Raw genomic sequence first — 20,647 nt, 5'->3', positions numbered from 1 at the left:
TCCAAATAAAATTATAAATCTTCATCTGAAATAGTGGAATTAAAAAAGAAACAGTTGAATGTTGAACTCAAATAATGAATATTTAACTAAAATAATTGAATTTTTAGCCAAAAAGATACAATTTTAAACAATGAGGTTAATTTTCTCCAACAAAAACCAAACCAAATAATTGAATTTTGAACTAAGAAAAAAATCAATTTTCAATAGAAAATGGAATAATTACATTTTTAGTAAAACAAATGAATTTTCATCTTAATGGATTAATTTTTAACTAAAAAGATGAATCATCAACTGCAACAGTCGAATCTTAAAAAAATTAGTTTTCAACTAAAACAATTACTCTTCAACTGAAATAGTTGAACTTCCAAAAGAAAAAAATTATTTTTACTAAAAAAGATTAATTGTCATCTAAAACTAAAATAATTAAGTTTAAATTTAAGAAAATCAATGTTCAGCCAAAAAAGACGAATTTTCAACTAAAAAAAAAACATTTTTAAATCAAAAAATTGAATAACCAAATTTACATTTAAAAAATGAATATTCAATAAAGAAACTGAATATAAAATAATATCATGGAATTTTAATTATAGTACTAAAATTATGGAATATTCAACTGCAACAGTATTTTCATTTTCAGTTTAAGAAAAAATTATTTCCAACAAAAAAAAAAAAAACCAATTTTCAATCAAATAGTTGAATTTCAGATAAAACAATTCCTTTTCAAACAAGGAAAAAAGTTTTCAAATAAATAGCTCACTTTTAAACTAAAGAAATGAATTTTTAATAAAAAGGATGAATCATAATCTACAAAAAGTCGATTTTCTATAAAAAATTAGTTTTTTTATTAAAAACAAAATCCGTGATTTTTAACGTAATAAATTAATTTTAAATTAAAAAAGACCAATATGCATCAAAATTGTTAAATTTTGACTTAGAAAAGGTAAATTTTCAACTCAAAGTGGAGTTTTTACATTTTCAGTTGAAAAAATTAACTTTGAACCAAATTGATAAATTTTATACCGGCCAAAAAATGAATTTTCATCCAATAAGATTAAATTCCTTACAAAAAAAGACGAATTTTCCCAAAAATTTTATGACACGCAATATCGAGTTGAAAATTTATGAAATCAAATAACAAGCACTTAAAAACGTTTGTTTGGTCCTAAATTTGTACTATTATAAAAAAAGTTTTTTGTAACATTTTTTTGGCAAATAGTTTAATTTTGATCAAAACAGGTAACATTTCAACCAAAATAAAAAAGTATAATTTTCCGTTAAAATCTAATTCTTAACCAACAAAAAAAATGGACTTTTAGAAAATTAGTTAATTTTTCTATTTGCAATAGTTTAATTTTTTAGTTGTAAAATCGATTTTCAACGAAGTTGTTACATTTTTTCAAATAGATGGTTTGTCAATTAAATCTCATCTAAATCTCAGTTTAAATTCTTTAAAAAATTCCAGTTTCATGTCAAAAATTCCCTGTTACAAGTCAAACTATATTTCTTTCCCGAAACTCCTCCTATAATAAAAAACGATAAATATTTCCTCTCATAAGCCCTGCAACTATAGATAAGGCAGAAGTCATTTTTCTAACTTGATCAAAATTATTTAAATAATGAAAACTTGAATTTTGCTACGATCAGAAGTAAATTCCCGGTTTTTTAAAAATTAAATTCCCGGCCGTTTCCCGATTTCTTCCAGGTCAGTAAAATTCCCGATCGTTTCCCGGTCAAGTCGTTACACTGTTACTGTACCTACAAAATTTTACGTAAAAAAAGAAACTTACCTTTGATGCCAGTTTAACAAACATTTCGTCATCCTCCTTCGACGATTTTCCTTTCTCGTGTTGGAACTGAAAAAATTAGTTCATTATTAATGTATTTTTATTAATTTCATTTAATATTATTTATGACTTATATTTTTAGGAAGCTTACCATTTCGCTCAACGAATACTTATCGTCATCTGCAAAGTATCGAACTCTTTCTCCGCCAGAGTGGGTTGGCATCATTTTCTTCTTCCTTCGATCTTTACTTGAACCAGAAGATTCTGCTCTTGGCTCCAAGGGTCTCGTTACACCTGAATTTAAAATACATTTTTTATTTTAAAATCAAAATTTGAATCTGAATTGCTGGAAAAAATGTCTAAGAATTTCACCATTTTTCGAGATCTAATTTATCATAGTATGAAAAGATTGAAGTATTTCGCGTTTTTAAAACAATCAACTTAAAATAGGTATACAGCTCGCGAGTTTATTATAAATATTTTTTTCTCAGTTTCTAGGGATTCAATTAATCTTTTAATTTAGAAAGCTTTGGACAAAATTATATTACAAGATATTCTTAAATATATCAGCTAAATTGATTAATTAAATAATAAAAAAATACTACAAAAAAAACAATTAATAATTTCTTGAATTTGTGTTTTAAGTGCATGTATTTGAATAATAATTCAAACACATATTTATTTTATCTTCTTATACTTGAAATTTCGTGTGTATTTAGGTCAAATTTGTGGACTCTATATTAAATTCAACATTAACCTCATGAAAGTCCTAGCTTTTCAAGTAAAAATATTGCAGTTTTAACAAGATCGATGAATTTTAAAGCAAATGGTTCAATTTTCCAACAAAAATGGAATATATTTAACTTTTCGGTTAAAAAATTGATTTTCCTTAGAAAAAATGCAATCGAAATGATACATTTAAAACGAAAAAGATGAATCTTCAACTAAAATAAATGACTTTTAACAAAAACGATGAATATTTAACAAAAGAGTTTCACTTTTAACCAAGTAATTTTTTTCAACTAAAAAGATGAATTTACAACTAAAATGATCAATCTTAACTTAGAATAATTGAACTTTCAACAATAAAGATGGATTTCAACCATGAATATTAATTTCTACAAAAACGAGTTAAAAAAATATTTATTCAATCAAAAATTAAATAGTTAAATTTTTATTTTGAAAATTAATGTTTAAAGTAACATTTTGAGTTTAGCAAAAAAACATTTTTAACCACAAAAAGAACTAATTTTCAAAAAAATAATTACATTTGCAGATAAAGTGATGAATTTTCAACTAAAATTATGAATCTTCTACTGAAATAATTGAATTTTAAACCAAAAAGGTCAAATTTCAACTAAAAAGATGAATCTTTTAGAATAATTGAATTTTCAATCAAAAAGATGAATTTTCAACTAAGAAGATTAATTTATACCAAAAAAATGGATTTTCAAAAGAAAAATAATTGATGTTTAATCAAAGAGATGACATTTTTAACTAAAATGATAGAATATTCAATTGGAATAGTAGTCATATTTTTAGTTGACACTTTTCAGCCAAAAAAGTAACTGATTAAAAAAATTAGTTACAATTTCAAAAAAATGGATAAATTCTTAACTTAAATTATGAATCTTCAACCAAACAGATACTTTTTACAACCGACAGAATAATTCCTACTAAAAAAATAATAATTTTCAATAAAATAAAATATTTATCCAACTAAAAACTGAATAGTTCAATTTATAGTCGTAAAATTGAAGTTCAAAGTGACATTTTTAGTTGAAAAAACAAAAATTTCAAAAAAAAAACTGGTTTTCAAAAAAATAGTTACATCTTCAAAATACAAAATGATAAATTTTCAACTTAAATGATGACTTTTCTATTGCGAAATAGTTGTTTTTTAAACCAAAAAGATTAAATTTCAACTAAAATAATTAATCTTTTAGAATAATTGTATTTTCAATCAAAAAGATGAATTTTAAACTATAAAAGATTAATTTCAACGACAAAAATACCAATTTTCAAAAGAAATATAATTGATGTTTGACTAAAGAGACGAATTTTTACCTAAAATTTTGGAATATTCAATTAGAGTATTAAAATTTTTAGTTAACAAAATTTTTAATCAGAAAAGAAACTAGTTTAAGAAAAAAAGTTACAATTCCAAACAAAGTGATGAATTTTCAACTAATATGGTGAATGATTAGAAAAATTGAAATTTCAACCAAAAAGATAAATTTTGCAACCGAGAGGATTAATTTCAACCGAGGATAATAATTTCTAAAAAAATTACATTTTTAAACGAAGTGCTAAATTTGCAACTAAAATGATTAATCCTTAACTACCATTAATGAACTTTAAGCTAAAATGAAGATTTAAAAAAAAAAGACTTTAGTTTTCAACCAGGCCCTCCAAATATATGAGACAAAGAATAAAAAGTTAATTTCGTAAAATCTTTTAAAAAATGCTGTGGAAAGTAAATATTAATTTAGCCCAATTTCACGGAATAATCGAGAGGAGGGATATCAAAATTGATACTGACACTAACGTTATCGTAATCTCGCTACAAATTAAAAAAAATTGCAAAATAATATTTAGCGCTGTTGATTTCTCCAGTAATCTGAAAATCCCCAGAATTTTTTGAACTAGGAAATTTTATAATCCGAAAACGTCCAATGTAAAACAAAAACCAAATTCAAGGTTATTTACGTGTTTACGAAATTCCCAAATATTACCAATTTTCATAACTCCCCCCCCCCCCACGCAATTTTACGTGATATTTCGCTCAATTATTATTTATTTTCCACGAAATTTATATTGCTGTTTTTAGAAAATAAATGTTCTATTTTTCATGCCACAAATCAAATAAATATTTATTTTCAATCACGTAGTTTTATTTTCAGCACAAAAGATGCATTTTTTAACCAGAAGATTAATTCTCTACCAAAAAATACAATTTTTTAAAGGAATACACGAATTTTCAACGAAAAAGTTGAATTTCCAATTAAAAATTTTAAATGAAATAGTTTAATTTGAACTGAAAAACGATAGTTACATTTTTAGTTTAAAAAAAGTTTAACCAAAGAGATGAATTTTTACTAAAATTATGGAATGTTTAACTGGCATATAATATTATATTGCAATTAAAAAAAATTAAGCACGCTCTTGAAAAAATTTTCTGATTTAAAAAAAAATTCCCCGACATTTTCAGGTTTTCCAGTTTGGGTAGGCACTCTGGAAGCGTACCCATCTAAAATTTCTGTAGCACATAAATATAAAAATTCGAAGCTACCTTTAGCGTCTGTTTGGGTAAGTATTACTTTGTCTTCTTGCGAGTTTACTTTAGTCGATTCCAATTTGCGAATGTCTCTCGCTTTTTGCAGTTTTAGTTTCAGTTCAGCAGCCAGTTCCTGAAAGAAAAAACTCTTTGAATTTTCATTTAAAACGAACACATTTGATTAATAAAAAAACAAAACATGATTGAAAAGTGTTATTGTAACCAAATATATTACTTACGTCATTGCCCATAATTTCGGCCTTGACAATTTTGGCACCTAGTTTGTTCAATTCCTCTTCAGTCGGAATGTCATAATCCTCCTCGTATTTCTTCGTTTCCATGGCAGTTTCTCTCACGGAATCTCTTACTTCGCGAGAAGGTGGGATTTCTTGGATAGATTCTGATTTTTCATTAAGTTTTTCCCTCACTTCAGGCTTCTGCCAATTTTTCCGAGTATTTGAATCTCGCCGGGAAGAAGACGAAGAAGGATAATTATCGTCTCTTGGTCTTTTGAAAGCTGGTCTATCCTTTCTTTCCATTTCCCAATCGCGAAGCTTTTCTCTCCTGGAATTGTAATCTCGCGATTTGGACCAATTATCATAGTTTCTTCGATCGTGGTGACTCTTAGAACTGTGAAAGCTGCTATTCTTTTCTGCTTTGTTTATCATCGATAATATAGTATCTAGAGACTAACATAAATAAACATTGAAATAATTATAGTATAGGTTGGCCGTCTTAAACAAAGGAAAACAAATTTCGTTTCAAGCCATAACAACTGAACTGCAAATTAAAGAGTTCAAAGTGAAACTCTTGAACTTTAAAGTTTTGAAATTGAAGTTCAAATTTTGTTTATTCAAACGCTAAAAAATGTACACGCATAAAATGAAAGCTGTTAATACTTTATAATTAAGCAATTTGTAAATAAATGCAGTTAAACTGGAAAATAATTTTTTCAACTTTTATCAATTGTACAGTTCAAATATTTATTCAGTTCGAAAATTAGAAATTCACACCAAAATTTTCAGAGCTCTAAATTGAATAATGAATCAATAAATGTGTATCTAAATATCAAAATTTAATTAATTTCAGTTAGTAACATTAAAAATGAACGATTACAATTTTTTAAATGAGAAGTTAAATTATTTTTATTTTAAACACTTTCAAATCAATTATTTATTTATTATAATATTTATTATAATATAATATTTAGATATTTATTTATCAATTGTTATTTATACATTCAAAATATGTTTCAAAATACTCGTAAATATTCACTTAAAATTAGTTTGTCAAAAGAACAAACAAACAACATTTTCCCAGGAATATCAAGAATTTTTTTATCATCTTAAAACCTTTCAAAATATTTTAAAAAACTTCAACATTTTACTTAAAAATCTTCATAATTCTACATTTTGTTAAAAATATTTGGAAATCTTCAAAATTTAAAAGATTTAGAAATCTTTTCAGCACTTCGAAATATCTTTTGAAATAATTCAAAGTTTTCCTAAAAAATATTTAAATATTGACAAAAATATTTTAAAAATTTCCATATTCTTTTTCGACATATTTGCGAATTATTTTTGTAAATTTTGAAAATCTTTTGAAATATTCCCTTGAAATTAGTTTTTCAAAAACGTTTTCAAAAACTTTTTTTATTCTTTTGAAACTTTTCAGATATCTTAAAAAACTTCAACATTTAATTTCAAAACTTGCAAAAATCTATATTTCGTTTTGCATTTTATTAAATCATTTCAAAATTTAAATATTTTCGAAAAATTTTCAAAACTTAAATTTTTTTTAACGATTCGAATTTTTCAAAATTTTTTTGTTCAAATGCTGAAAAATTAAAAAAATTACCTTGAAATCTTCCAGATAACCAGATTATTTCTTACTTTTTTCAATTTTCTTAGGAATCTTAAGAAAATTACTTTATTCTTCGGAAACCTTTCAGAATTCTTAAAAAGCTTCTGAATTTTTAGTTCAACTAAATAGAACTTTTTCTAAATTAATAGGTGTACAATTGTTATTTATACATCAAAAGTTAATAATTTCAATTACAAAATAAAACTTTTTTAAATAGAATAATAAAAATTGTAACGTTCAAACTTTGAATTTAGCTCTTTGAAACTGTAAACGAATTTAAAGCTTTCTATTTCCAACAATTCAGTTTCAAATTGTTTAGTTTTGAATATGAAATTGATATAATTGTTCTTTTCCTAAATTAATCAATTTCAAATTAAGTGAACTAAAAATGAAATATTTTAGACTGCAACAATATTTGAATAGAATTCACAATTTAATGGAAATGTTTAATTGTGAATCTATTAAGTTTTAAGAGTTTTATTCGGACGTTTCAACTTATTTAACTTTCTAATTGAAATAAATCAATTTTTAACGTTAAAATTAGTAAATACTTTATTTTTGAGCGTACTCAGAACAGTTCGGCGGATTCAGTACAGTTCAATTTTAAATAAATAAAAAAATGTTTAAATGTCAATTTTGAATGATTTTAATTTATTATTGTTTAAGTGTTCGAAACTGAATTTGTAATTCTTTAAATTACAAATGTATGCTCTGGTACGCTTAAAAATGAAGAACTAAAATTTGAAATTTTTTTAAAGACAAAGATTTTCAAATTGTGAACTAAATTATATCATAATTTAAAAAGTTAGCAATTGAAACTAACATTAAAAAAAGTTAAAATCGAACTTATTTTAGAGTAAATAATTGATGAAAAAAGAGGAAAGACAGAAAGATAACTTTAAATTGCATTATACTATTATGTGATAGGCAATTTGCGATATTTCAAGTGATTGAGTCAATCTTTCTTCTAAAAATTTGAAAAATTCCCAGTCAATAAATAAATTCACTGTTTTCCGGGAAAAACTTAAGAGCGGAAATTGCACGTGAAAATTCATATATTTACCCCGAATGTTTCGGCGGCAACTTGCTCGAGAGGAATTCCTTCTTCTTCGGACTTTTCCTTCATTCTTTGGAGCTTTTTTTTCAACCAGTTAACGTCCATCGATTGAGTGGCAGGTTTACTTACTTCTTGGTTTTCAGGCAAACCAGTTCCTCCATTTTTCCAATGGGGATTTAATTCTCTTTCGGTCTGGCCAAGATTATCCAAGATATATTTTTCTTCCTCGCTCCTCTTCGATTTTGAATCTTTTCCCTTCTTCCTTTCATCTGAAATCATTGGGAATATGCTGGGAAGAGTCATCCACTCCTCTCTTTCGAGAGGTTTTTGGAACGAAGCTTTTGATGGTTGTGAATTACTGGAAGGTTGCTGGATTACTTTTTCGACCCACTGATTATCGTCGCTATCACTCGAAGTCTGTTGATTGAAAAAAGAGTATTAAAAAAAATAGGCTTCACATACCGTTCAGCTGTGGTCCCTAAAGTTCCCTATTTTCAAAATTGGGTCCCTACAGTAACCCTATTTTTAATCAATAGTCTTAATTGTTTAAATTTTTAATAAAAATAGCATCAGCTGTCGAGCAAGTGGAATTTTTTGATTTAAAGGAAAAATAATTTTCAATTCAAAATATAAATTACTAATAACTATTCAATTTTTCAGTTTATTTTTCTAAGCTAACATGAATATAATTTTCATAAGACTCTTAAGAAAATTAAAAAAGATTTTTCAAAATCCCAGATCAACCTAATTGTTAAATTCTCAAACAAAAAATATAAATTCTCAACCAAAAATGAAATAATAGATATTTCAATCCAAAAAGATTTTTATTTCAAATCAAAAACAGTTAAATTCATCCGAAACGGACAAAATTTCAATAAAGTAGTTGAATTCTCAAACATAAACGATGAGTTTTCAACCAGTTGTATTTTTAAACAAAAAAGATTAAATATTTTCCAGAAGAGACGATATTTCTACAAAACATTTAATTTTTTGAATCCCAAAATACGAATGTTTAGCAAAAATGATATTTCAGTCTAAAAAATTAGAATTAAAAAAATGGTTAAATAGATAAAAAATTCAACAAAATAGTTGAATCCTCAATCAAAAAGATGAATTTGTAACTAAGTAGTTTAGTATTTAAATAAAAAGTTTAATTTTCAAGCCAAAAATATAATAGATGATATTAAACAACGAAAAAATATGTTAATTTTTAACCCAACAGTTGGAAATTTAATTTAAAAAATATAAAAATTCTAAAAAGAGAGATGAATTGTCAAATCAAAAAGACGAATTTCCAACCAAAAAGGATTTTTCAGTCGACAAAGAAAAAAATATATAAATGATAATTTAATGGAAAAAAATAATTTCGAATAAAAAAAATCGAACAACTACTTATGTGTTAGGTTTCTTTGTTTATTTGCTTTAAGATTATATACATATAACGTTCCTAGCATTCTCGACAAAATTTTAAAAGATTTTTGAAGTTTTCAGATGTATCGAAAAATGATGTAGAAAGTTTCTAATTTATTTATTTACTTTACAGGATCTCACAAAATTTCGAGGAAAAATTTGAGTTAGTTTAAAAGATACTCAGGGCGCTTTCGTAAATCTTTGAAAGTTTTAAAATACTATAAATGAATCTTTTCAAAACTTATAAAATTCCTAACTAATTTTTTGAAGTGACTCGAACAGGGTTAACGATATTCAAGGCTGAAAAAAAATCACGAGTGATGCTGAATGAATATAAAATAGGAAAAAAATACTTTAAAAGCCTCGGTCATAATTAAAATATTCGAAAAAAATACTTGAAAAAATCGTAAACAGTCATTTTGGACAACTTTGGAAATCTCTTTTCATGTTTCAAAATTTTTTAAAATAAAAAACATATTAAAATTATTCAAATTTTGCCTCAAAATTTAGAAATTACTGCATAATAAAAAAATTTATTTTAACTCTTCCAGATTCTTTTTTGATAATTTTGAAATTCTTTTGGAATATTTTGATATTTTTTTAATATTCTCTTTAAATAAAATTTGTAAAATAAAAAACCATTACAAATTTCTTTTGAAATTTTCATTAAAAAAATTTTGGTCTCTTGAAATCATTCAAAATTCTTAAAAAGATTCTATTTTTTTTGTCCGAAATCTTTAAAAATCTACATTTTATTTTTAAAATTTGTAATTTTTAAAAATAAATAACTTTTTCCTCAAAATCTTCTACAAACTTTTCAGAAATTGGAGGAAATTATATTAAATGTTTTGGAATATTTTCTTTAAATTAATTTTTCATAATAAAAAATCAATTTAATTTTTCTCTGGATTCTTAAAAAAACGTATTAACATGAAACCTTTCCAATTTATAAAACAGCTTTGAAGTTTAATTTAAAAATCTTAAAAAATCTAGGGTTTTTAAAAATGTATTGTTTGAAATCTTTGTCCATTTTAAATTGTTTATCAATCTTTTCAAAACCTCTAAAACTTCGAAATATCTTTTGAAATAATTCAAAGTTTGTCTGAAGAATATTTAAATTCTGAAATAAATGTCCTAAAATGTTCCTGATTCTTTTTCTACATATTTTGAAATCTTCAAAGCCTAAAACGGCAAGTTTATTTTTGAGGTTCTTTGGAATATTGATACCGGTACCGGCTCACTCTTGGTAAATTCTCTAATTATCTAAAATATCTAATTAAGTCTTTTTGAAATTTTGAAAACCTTTAAAAATTATAGTTTATCACAACAAAAATATTTTTTGTAAATGTTATAAATAAATGTGATGATAAATTGATAGTAGAAAAAATTTTTATTGATGGATAAATACATATAACCTCATTTAATATTTAAATTTTCTCTTCTAGAAATACATTTTTAGATTAAAAATTCCTCATTTGGAAATATTTATAAAAAGCACTTCACTCTGGCGTTATGGGGCGCATAACTTTGTCATCTTTCAAATTCTTTGAGGAAAAAAATATTATATGGACTATTAACCATAGAATCTTTTAAATTTCTTAAGCAGCTTTGTTTGAAGTTTAATTTAAAAATCTTCAAAAATCTCAATTTTGTTAAATGTTTGGATTGAAATCTTTGTACATTTTACATTATTTAAAAATCTTTTCAAAACTTCGAAATATCTTTTGAAATAATTCAAAGCTTTCCTGAAGGATATTTAAGTCCTGAAAAAATGTCCTAAAATCTTCCTGAATCTTTTTCTACATATTTTGAAATCTTCAAAGTAAAATTGCAAGTTTATTTTTGAGGTTCTTTTCAATTGTTACCGGTACCGGCTCACTCTTCGTAAATTCTCTAATTAACTGCAATATCTAATTATGTCTCTTTGAAAGTTTGAAAATATTTACAAATTATAGTGTGGTAGCAAAATGTTACTGACATAATTATTTACCAATATTAAATAAAATTCACAATTTAAATCTCTTTGATCAATAATGTTTTTAAACATTCAAGAACAAATTTTATCACAAAAAAGGGTTTTTTGAAAATGTTATAAATAAATGTGATGATAAACGGATGGTGCACAAAATTTTCAGTTTTTATTGATAGATAAATACATATCGCCTCATTTAATAGTTAAATTTTCTCTTTTAGAAATAAATTTAAAAAATAAAAATTCCTCATTTAGAAATATTTATAAAAATCACTTCACTCTGGCGCTATTGGGCGCATAACTTTACCACCTTTCATATTTTTTTGCGGAAAAAAATTATGATATGGATTATCAATCATAGCATATATTTTATGCAAATTTATATAAAAATATACAGGGTGGACACGCTGGGGCTTACATACATGGCGAGTTGAATGCTACCCGAATTGCATAACAGCAGGGCAGAAGCCATTATACAGGGGTATTGTCATATTTCGCGCCTTTAAAGTTTCATTCGGATTGGCCATTCCGTCAAGTCCGTGCATCTTCGGATCAACTTTATGATAGTTTCCATGGTTGCGTTCGAAACTTCAAACGGATACAAGAGTCAAAACAATATAGGTTATGTTATATAGTAATTACAAATAATAAAAGTGTTTAATTAATAATGAAGTGAGACATGTGAAATGAGAAGTAAAGGTAATTTTTTTTCTTTGATAATACCAATATAGAATAGCTGCTCAGTCACAAATAGTATAAAATAGTAATAATATTCTGCGCTTCCAGTGGGCGAAGAGTGAATGGTGTTTAACGCTTATTTTTACTGCATAAAAAAGGTATGTTATGAATAGACAGGATATGTTTTAAATAAAGTGAATGAAATATTCCATGCGTAAACTTTAAATTGACATTGCCTATATTTACTGACAGCGACTAGGGCAAACAGGTGAATCTGAACATAACCGCTTGAGGTTTTGAACGCAACCATGGAAACTCTCAAAAACTTAATCCGAAGATGCACGGACTTGGCCGAATGGCCGATCCAAATGCAACTTTAAAGGCGCGAAATATGAAAATACCCCTGTAAAATGGCTACTCTCCTGCTATTGTGCAATTCGGTTAGCATTCAACTTGCCATGTATGTAAGCCCCAGCGTGTCCACCCTGTATATCTTGACAGCATATTTTTTAATGGCCCCATAATGATTACAGAAATTTAAATATTACATCAAAAGTCGATTTCAAATTTAAATTGTTCAAAATGGTACGACTTCAAATCGGGCCTGAACATTTTGATAATTTGAAACTTGAAGCGACCAAAACTTAAAATTTTGACCGATTTATATATATATAGTGGTGGCCCAAACAGGGCTTTATTGTTGTTTTTTTAAAATTCATTTATTTTGTAAACAATTTTGAGGATGTCTATTATATAGAAATATGACAGATTTTAGGATGCTATTTTGCCCGAGATAATTATGTGTTAATATACTCCTATAATTAACTTGTAATTACTTGATCAAATCTTTAATATTTCCAGTTCTGTTTCTCTATACATCTTGCATTATTTTAGAGTTAATTTTAATCTCAAAATACCCACAATTTAACCAGCCATTTTGGATAAATATTCAGAAAGTTAAAGCAGTTTCAAAATTTATTGGACCATTTTTGTTTAGATTAAAAAATGTTATGTACGGCTATTTGTAATAGTCAGAAAGCCAACAAATTTATTCTAATGACTTTTTTTTTATAAAATGAAAATTATAAGAGTTATAGCATTTATAAGATTTCAAAAATAAAAATTTTAATCCAAAAAAATATGATATGAAAAAAATGTTAGGAGAAGGAAACCTTTGCTTTTTGAAAACCCTACAAGATGATCATAACAACTTTTGGAATTTTCTTGAAAAAGCAAAAATTACAATTTTGATTGTACCAAAAATAATGAAAAATAAAAAATGCCATTTTGTGGTCAAACTATGCAAGATACCAAAAAAGATGAATGAACAAAAATTGTGATGCCAAAAAATATCTACAAATTCTTTTATAATCACTCTTGATGGAACGCGAACTTTTTGTTTTATTCGTGAAAAATAACATTTTGAAAATAAAAAAAATGAAAAAAATGTCTGGAAAAACGACAAAAGTTACGAAAAAAACTTACTAAAAATTTTTCACTTGAAAAAGAGGTAAAAATTTGTTATGCATCATTTTTTAATAGGACACGTAGTTTTGGTTTGAATCATAAAAATGAAAAATTGATGGAAAAACGACAAAAGGAACGAAAAAAAAATTGATAGAAAAAAGTTATTCATCCGAAAAAGTAATACGAATTTGTTATAATTTATTACATTCTCATCATTTATGATCGAGAAAGTATTGGAATTGTGCAAAAATTTGAAACCACATCATTACGAAATTTCTTTGAACGATTTTTCCGTAGGACTCGTCATTTTGTTTTTATTTATAGAAAGTAGTATGCGGATAATCGAAAATTTCAATATCACGCAAAAAGACTCCACATTCGTAAAAAATCTAAAAGAAGACTTGTAGGATATTTTGTTTTACCCATAAAAAATAATATGAAAACAAAAATGATAATTTTTGCATAAAAACGCGAGATAGAGATAAAAATGTCTGAGAAAAGGATTGTATTTTTATTTATTTATTTTAAGTTAGTTCAGAAAAACGGGAAGATTTTTTTTGTCGTCAAAACTGCAGATAAGATCCAATGCACTATTTTTAGGTATGGTATTATTTAAACGTACCTTACAGAAAAATGGTCCAGTCCTACGAAACTAAAAGAAAGATGCAGAAGGCTTTCCAAACAATCATTTTCAAAAATTATCTTTAGTTCTTGAGAACGTTTTTGTCGAAGTCATTTTCTTGTATTTAAAAATGATCCGCTCCTACCTTTGCCTAAAAAACAGGCTGACAACCTTAACTCTCTACACTGGTAAAAATAAAGTTAAAAACAATCATGAAAAGCTGAAAGAATTAAAAATAGATAAAAAATTATAATTTTCAAAATATGGTGTCTGTTTTGTATTCTCTCAGCTTTTATTAAATTTGTCTACTATATTTTCGTGAGTAGGAAATCTTGAATTACTTAAAGGATTTTCAAAGGTACCTCAAATATTATTTCGAAAAACAGAAAAATGAGTATTATGTATCCCATAGAGACTGTGAGCCCTGCAATGAAACTAAAGTAGAAATGTTGAATTTCCGACTTCTAAGATTTTTCAGAATTAACAATTAATAATGAATATTAAATCTGCGGCAATCCATTCTAAAACTAAATTAAAATGTGATACATTTAAAAAATAAAAATCTTACATCAGAACTCGATTCTCTGTGCTTTCTTTTCTTCTTCTTTGACTTTTTCTCTCGTTTCTCCTTCTTCGTTTTCTTTTTCTTCGACTTTGATTTCGATTTTGACTTTTCTTCAACTGACGAGGATGAATAATGCTTATCCGCCTTTATCTTAACTTTATCTGAAGATGAGTGATTTAATTCCTGAAAAATAGAATTTTTTCAAATATTAGCAAAAGTGAAGTCAAGAGTAAGGTCAACGACGGAAAGCAGTTATATAAAGAAGTTTTCCGTCAAAAATCATTGCGAATAGATCAAATGCTTATAAACTGTGAAGGTTAAACTTTAGAATCACGACTAATCTTGCATACGTGGCCAACAGATAGTCGAACGTTTTATGTGTAACGTTCAAAACTTTAAAATTATTCATTTTTTTTGCAGAAGGCCTTCATGACAAATTTTCATATACTTTTCAGAAAAATTTCTCTACATGAAGATTTTGTTTCCTGCTTAATCTTCCCTCGACAGAAAAAGTGGAATCTTTTATTGTGACATTTCGATTATAATTGCATGTGTTTATACCAGAGTTAATGCAAAAACGTAATCTTAATAATTAATCGCTAATGCCACATAAATGAAAATCAACATCTAGATTTTTTGACCTAAACCTTCAAAAATCTACATTTTGTTAAAAAAATTGGTAAACCTTTACAAGATTTAAATTAATTTTTAATATTTTAAAGATATCTAAATATTTATTCAATTTTGGTACTGCCTTGAACCCTTTAAATTTTTTTAAAGCAAATCTAAATTTTCTTTTGAAATCTTCAAAGCTGCGCATTTTATTAATATATTTGTATGAATCTTTAAAAATTCTTGAATTGTCAACCAAAGAAGAATATTTTTCAACAAAATAGTTTAATTTTTTAACAAAGAAAATTAATTTGTTACCAACCAAGACGAATGTTTCACGAAAAAGTTACATTTTTAGCCAAAGAGATAAATTATCAATTAAAATAATTAATCTTTATAAAGAGAAATTTATTTTTTAAGTAGTTCAACTTCTAATCTAGTAGTTGAATTTTTAATTTAAAAAATAAATTCTTAACAAAAAATGTAATGTCAGCTGAAAAAGGTTTTAATACTATTTAGGAAAAATTTTTATCTATTCAAAATTAAGAATTTTCAACAAAATAGTTGATTTTTAAAGAAAAAGTTGAATTAAAAAATATATATATATATATTTTTTCAACTAATTAATTTGAAAAAAATGAATTTTCAACCTAGAAAAGAACCATTTTTAAAAAATGCAAAGTTAAATATTAGTTTGAAAAATAAATTATCAAACAAAAATACACAAGTTTTTAACAAACTAATTAAATTTTCTACTGAAAAAATCAAGGTTTAACAAGTTATAGTTCAATTCAACCAGATTAGATGAATTTTCAACAAAATACATGAAGTCTCAAACGAAAAAATTCATTTTCATGCAAAAAATTGCACTTTTAACTAGACAGATGAAGTTTCTACCAAGAGAAGAATCTTTAAATATATTTTCAACTCACTCGTATTATTCCCAAAATGTTTTAATTTCTTTCAAAATAAAAAATTTGCCTGGAAATATTCCAGATTTTTCCCGACATTTTTTAAATTATTTTAAAATTTATTTAAATTTTCGTTACAAATTAATTTTTCATAATAAAAAATCATTTATATTCTCGAATATTTTCAAAACTTCGAAACCTTCTAAATATCGTTTAAAATCATTCGAATTATTCTTAGAATGAAACAAAATTGTTCATAAATTTATACATCTCGTAAATACCTTTTTAAATTATTAGTATGTTTCCTAAAACTGTAAAAGAATTCCTGCATCAGCAGAAAAAATGCCTTAAATTCTACCGCATTCATTTTTAACTATTTTAGAAATCCTTTGAAATGGTTTACATTTTTTTTTAAATTTCCTCTTGAAATTTATTTCTCAAACAAAAAATTATTATAAATTTTCCTATAAATTTTAAGACGTTTTTATTCCTTTGAAACCTATCAAAATTCTCAAGATGCTTCTAAAGTTTTTGTTCGAAATCTTCAACAATCTACATTTTGTTTCAGATTTTAAAACAAAATTTCAAGTTTCAAATTAATTTTGCATCTTTGTAAAACTTTTAAGTATTTCTTAAATTTACTCGAATTTTTTCTAAAACTTTGTTTTGAAATTGTCTACATCCATTTTCAAAATTGTAGGTAATCTTTTTAAATGCTTTAAAATCTTTTTTAATTTTCTCTTAAGATTTATTTTTCAAATTAAGAAATCATTGGAAATTTCGTTAGAAATTAACTTAGAATTTTTCTTCAAATCTATTGAAAAATTTCAAAATTCTTTAAAAAATTCTTTTTTTGACAGTTTTAAAAATACGAAAATTCATGCAAACATTTTAAGATTAGAGGAGGTCATTGAATTGAGAAGAAAAGGTGTAATCACACGTGTACAGGAATTTTCAAAAAGCCTGCGAGAATTGTACAGGAAATGTACGGGCATTTTATCGAAGGTTTCAAATTTTCGAATCCTTTCAAAACTTACAAGACTACTAGCTATATTTTGAAATAATTCAGTTTTTCTAAAAAATGTTATATAAAAGTAATTATTGGGAAATTTAGATTTACAAAATTAATGGTACAGACAATTTTTAATCTTTATACTGAAAACACCCATTAAATGTGAAATTCACACAGTGTTAGCAATCAATCAGGTTGAAAATGTATTCGAGAAATATAACTGTTTTAGAAAGGATCAACATTGAAATTGATTTGTCTTGTTATCACGAATAATAAAAAATACAACATTTTTCAAAACTCTAAATTTAAATCTGTGGAACTTTAAAGAGAATTAGTGACACATTTTTCAAGACTTCAATCAATGAAAATCTACTTAGAATGTTTTTTTAAATTTTTTTTTGGTTGAGAATGGCATTTTTTAAATATTACATTTTGAAGAAGTTAACTTTTGAGAGTATAACATGTTTTTATTTTTCAACAAAAGAATAATTTATTTTTCGGGTTTAGTCTCTCGATTGAATTTTAGCCATTTAATCGTCAAATTTAAGGGGGAGAAAAGGAGACTCCTAAAAAAGGGGGTAGACTGTGATCCCTGATACGGAATCAATGATAAGCGATTGCAATTTCTGTGAATTTTTAATAATTTATTTAAATCTTGAAAAATGTTACAATGATTTTAAGTGAAATTCCACTTTTCAGGTTTTAAGTATACTTTTAATTTGAAACTTTTTATATGCTACGGTTACGATTTAAGATCTGCTAAAATTTAAGAGTTGCAACTTGAGAAATTTTCCCTTTTCCGCAATTTCCAAATTTTTTAACATTATACTGTAGATTATAAACTTAAAATTGTTGATTAAACGTTTTATTTTAAATACTCGAGATTAAAAGACTTTCAGTTAATCTATTTAAAGTCGCACAATTAGGTACGTATTCTTTGAATTTCACGTAGTTACATATCGAATTGATGAATTTTTCACTCCAAAATGGTTTCAATGTACCCATGTACTTGTAATTTTAGACTTCCAAATACAAAAAATTGCAATGAATTAATTTTTAATATATATTTTTCTCTCTGAAAAAATGAAACAGTTTTTGTTACGTTTCAACATTTTTAAGTTTTGCCAAGCAGTTAAAATTTAACTTTTTTCATTAGAGCAGCCTCGAAATTAAAATGTAACAAATCAAAATTGTTTCATTGATAAAAATAATTTGCTTCAGTAAAAATTTCAGTACTTTATTTTTTACAAAAATTTCAAAAACTTTCAGAGTTTTACGAATGAAGTATAATTTTATAATGATAAATAATAAAATGAATTGATTCTTTTCGTCAAATTATATTCATTATTCAAACATGAGTATTTTATTTATGAATTGAAGCCGAATGTCAATAAGAATGTTCTGATTCATTGTATTTTTGTATCATAAAAATGTTATCCTATTTTGTATCGTAAGTTACAATTCCCTGGTAATTCCAGGTTTTTTTCTAATTCTCAAATATTTTGGCACGATAGATTAATTAAATAATACTAAAAATAAAATAAATCATTTCTCTACTTAAACTTAAAATACAGTGCATATTTAGTTACAATAATGCGATTACTGTATTAAATTCAATTTAAAACGCTTCAAATTCTCAACTTTTTAAGTAACAATTTGGATGTTCAAAAAGATAGAATAATTTGTATCCAAATAGTGGAATTTTCAACCAAAAAGATTAATTTTTTACCAAAAAGTAGTTTTTATTTTCAACCAAAAATATGAATTTATTAATAAAATAAGCTGTATTTAATTATAATACTTAAATTTTTATGCAAAAAACAAAAATTAATTTTCAAATAAATCATTTGATCAATTTTATCTACTTAAAACCATAAAATAAAATAATAGAATATGTGTTATTAAACAAAAAAGATGAATTTTCAACTGAAATTATCAATCCTTAACTGGAATAGTTAATTTTTAACCAAAGAGATGAATTTTCAACTAAAAGGGTGTACTTTTGAATTGGAATAGTTGCATTTTCCGGTAAAAAAATTAATTAAAAAAAAAACGAAACTAATATTCAATATATTCAAGGTTAAAACTGGCAAAAACTAACAACCCGGGTTTTTTTACATTGAAAGTTGTGGTCATTTTTCAGTCGATAATCAGCGCATAAAAATATATCAGCATAAAAATTTAAAAAAATTTACAACATTTTTTTTCGCAGATTAACAAAAATTCCCCATATCTTCCTTAATAACTAATATTTTTTAAAATGCTGAGTCGAAGTTCTGTGCATCTTTCCGAGGAAATTTAATAGGTAGATATAAAAATATACACCCCTAAAAAATACATGGGCTTTAAAAAATGTTTCTTCGTGTCTACCGGCGTTATTAAAAATTATCAAAGAAGTTTTATTATTCATAAATTGCAATAATATCAAAAATGTAAGGACTTGTAATACAAAAATTTTCGATCTGCCGAAGTCGTGAGTTTGGTAATTTTTTAAAGTTTTGCATCGCCATCCCGAGAAAATTCAGTATACAATAAAACTATATATCTCTAAAAAATATATACGTTCTAAAAAATGTTTCTTAATGCCTTGCTGCGCGATTAAAAATTTTTGGTAAACAAATTTTATTATTCATAAATTTCAAAAACTTACAAAAACAGCACATTTTTGTAATTTAAACCAATTTGAAAAACGACATTGAAAAAAAAACTTCAGCCACATTGAGCTTGATCAAGAAACTCGAGCTAATTAATATTAAGTACAAAAATATATATAGACTTTTTACAAATCAACAGTTTTCACAATTTTAAGACATTAATTGTAAACCTATATATCTATAAACTAAAAATTGTTTGATCAACATACACAAAATCAAAATATATAAGTAGTTTGCTCAGAATTTCTTCTTATAAGGAAAAATTATTAACTCCAAAATTAAATTTGATTTGAAACTTCAGAATTTTGAAATCACAGAATGATCGTAATTCCTATTAAAAAAAGGAACGTTACAGAAAAATGAATCCGAATAATTCGTAAGATAAATAAAACAACACAAACGTATTCATAGGAGAAAAACAATAACTACCTACCATGGTTCTTAGACCTTTTAAAACTTGTGACACTTTTTTAATGAAACACGCTTGATTACAATCTTTGCACGGACATACTCTGTCGTTCACAAGATTTATTACATACAATTATAATGCAATTTGCGTGCATTTTGTCATTTTATACTGCAATGCACGGCCCAATTTTGAGGTTATATTTTAACGTCAAAACGTTACTACTAGCCGCTAGAGACCGCTAGCTGTACTAATCTGTCACAACCCGGGTATCGCGTCCTCTATATATGTCGCGATATTACCGGCCGGACTCGAAAGGTAAACGTGGATCCGTTTAAAAAATTTAAGACCTATGAA

At 25.3% G+C, this 20,647-nt stretch overlaps 1 protein-coding gene across 1 annotated transcript in view; it reads right to left on the bottom strand.

Annotated features, from left to right (window-relative positions):
* LOC117175885 (CWF19-like protein 2) overlaps positions 1-20,515 on the bottom strand; it is a 26,578-nt gene extending 6,063 nt beyond the window's left edge. Inside the window, exons 1-7 of the mRNA XM_033365710.1 lie at positions 20,318-20,515; positions 14,699-14,878; positions 7,988-8,398; positions 5,301-5,750; positions 5,077-5,194; positions 1,936-2,078; positions 1,788-1,853 (exon numbers count right to left, since the gene is read on the bottom strand). Of these exons, the coding sequence (XP_033221601.1) occupies positions 1,788-1,853; positions 1,936-2,078; positions 5,077-5,194; positions 5,301-5,750; positions 7,988-8,398; positions 14,699-14,878; positions 20,318-20,320 (1,371 nt within the window). The 5' untranslated portion in view covers positions 20,321-20,515. The remainder of the gene's footprint in view (positions 1-1,787; positions 1,854-1,935; positions 2,079-5,076; positions 5,195-5,300; positions 5,751-7,987; positions 8,399-14,698; positions 14,879-20,317) is intronic.
* Between the last annotated feature and the right edge of the window lie 132 nt (positions 20,516-20,647).

The sequence above is a fragment of the Belonocnema kinseyi genome, chromosome 7 (assembly GCF_010883055.1).
Source record: "Belonocnema kinseyi isolate 2016_QV_RU_SX_M_011 chromosome 7, B_treatae_v1, whole genome shotgun sequence".
NCBI lineage: Eukaryota > Metazoa > Arthropoda > Insecta > Hymenoptera > Cynipidae > Belonocnema > Belonocnema kinseyi.
Note: the sequence above shows the minus strand (reverse complement) of the source record. Positions and strands in the feature narration are given on the sequence as shown.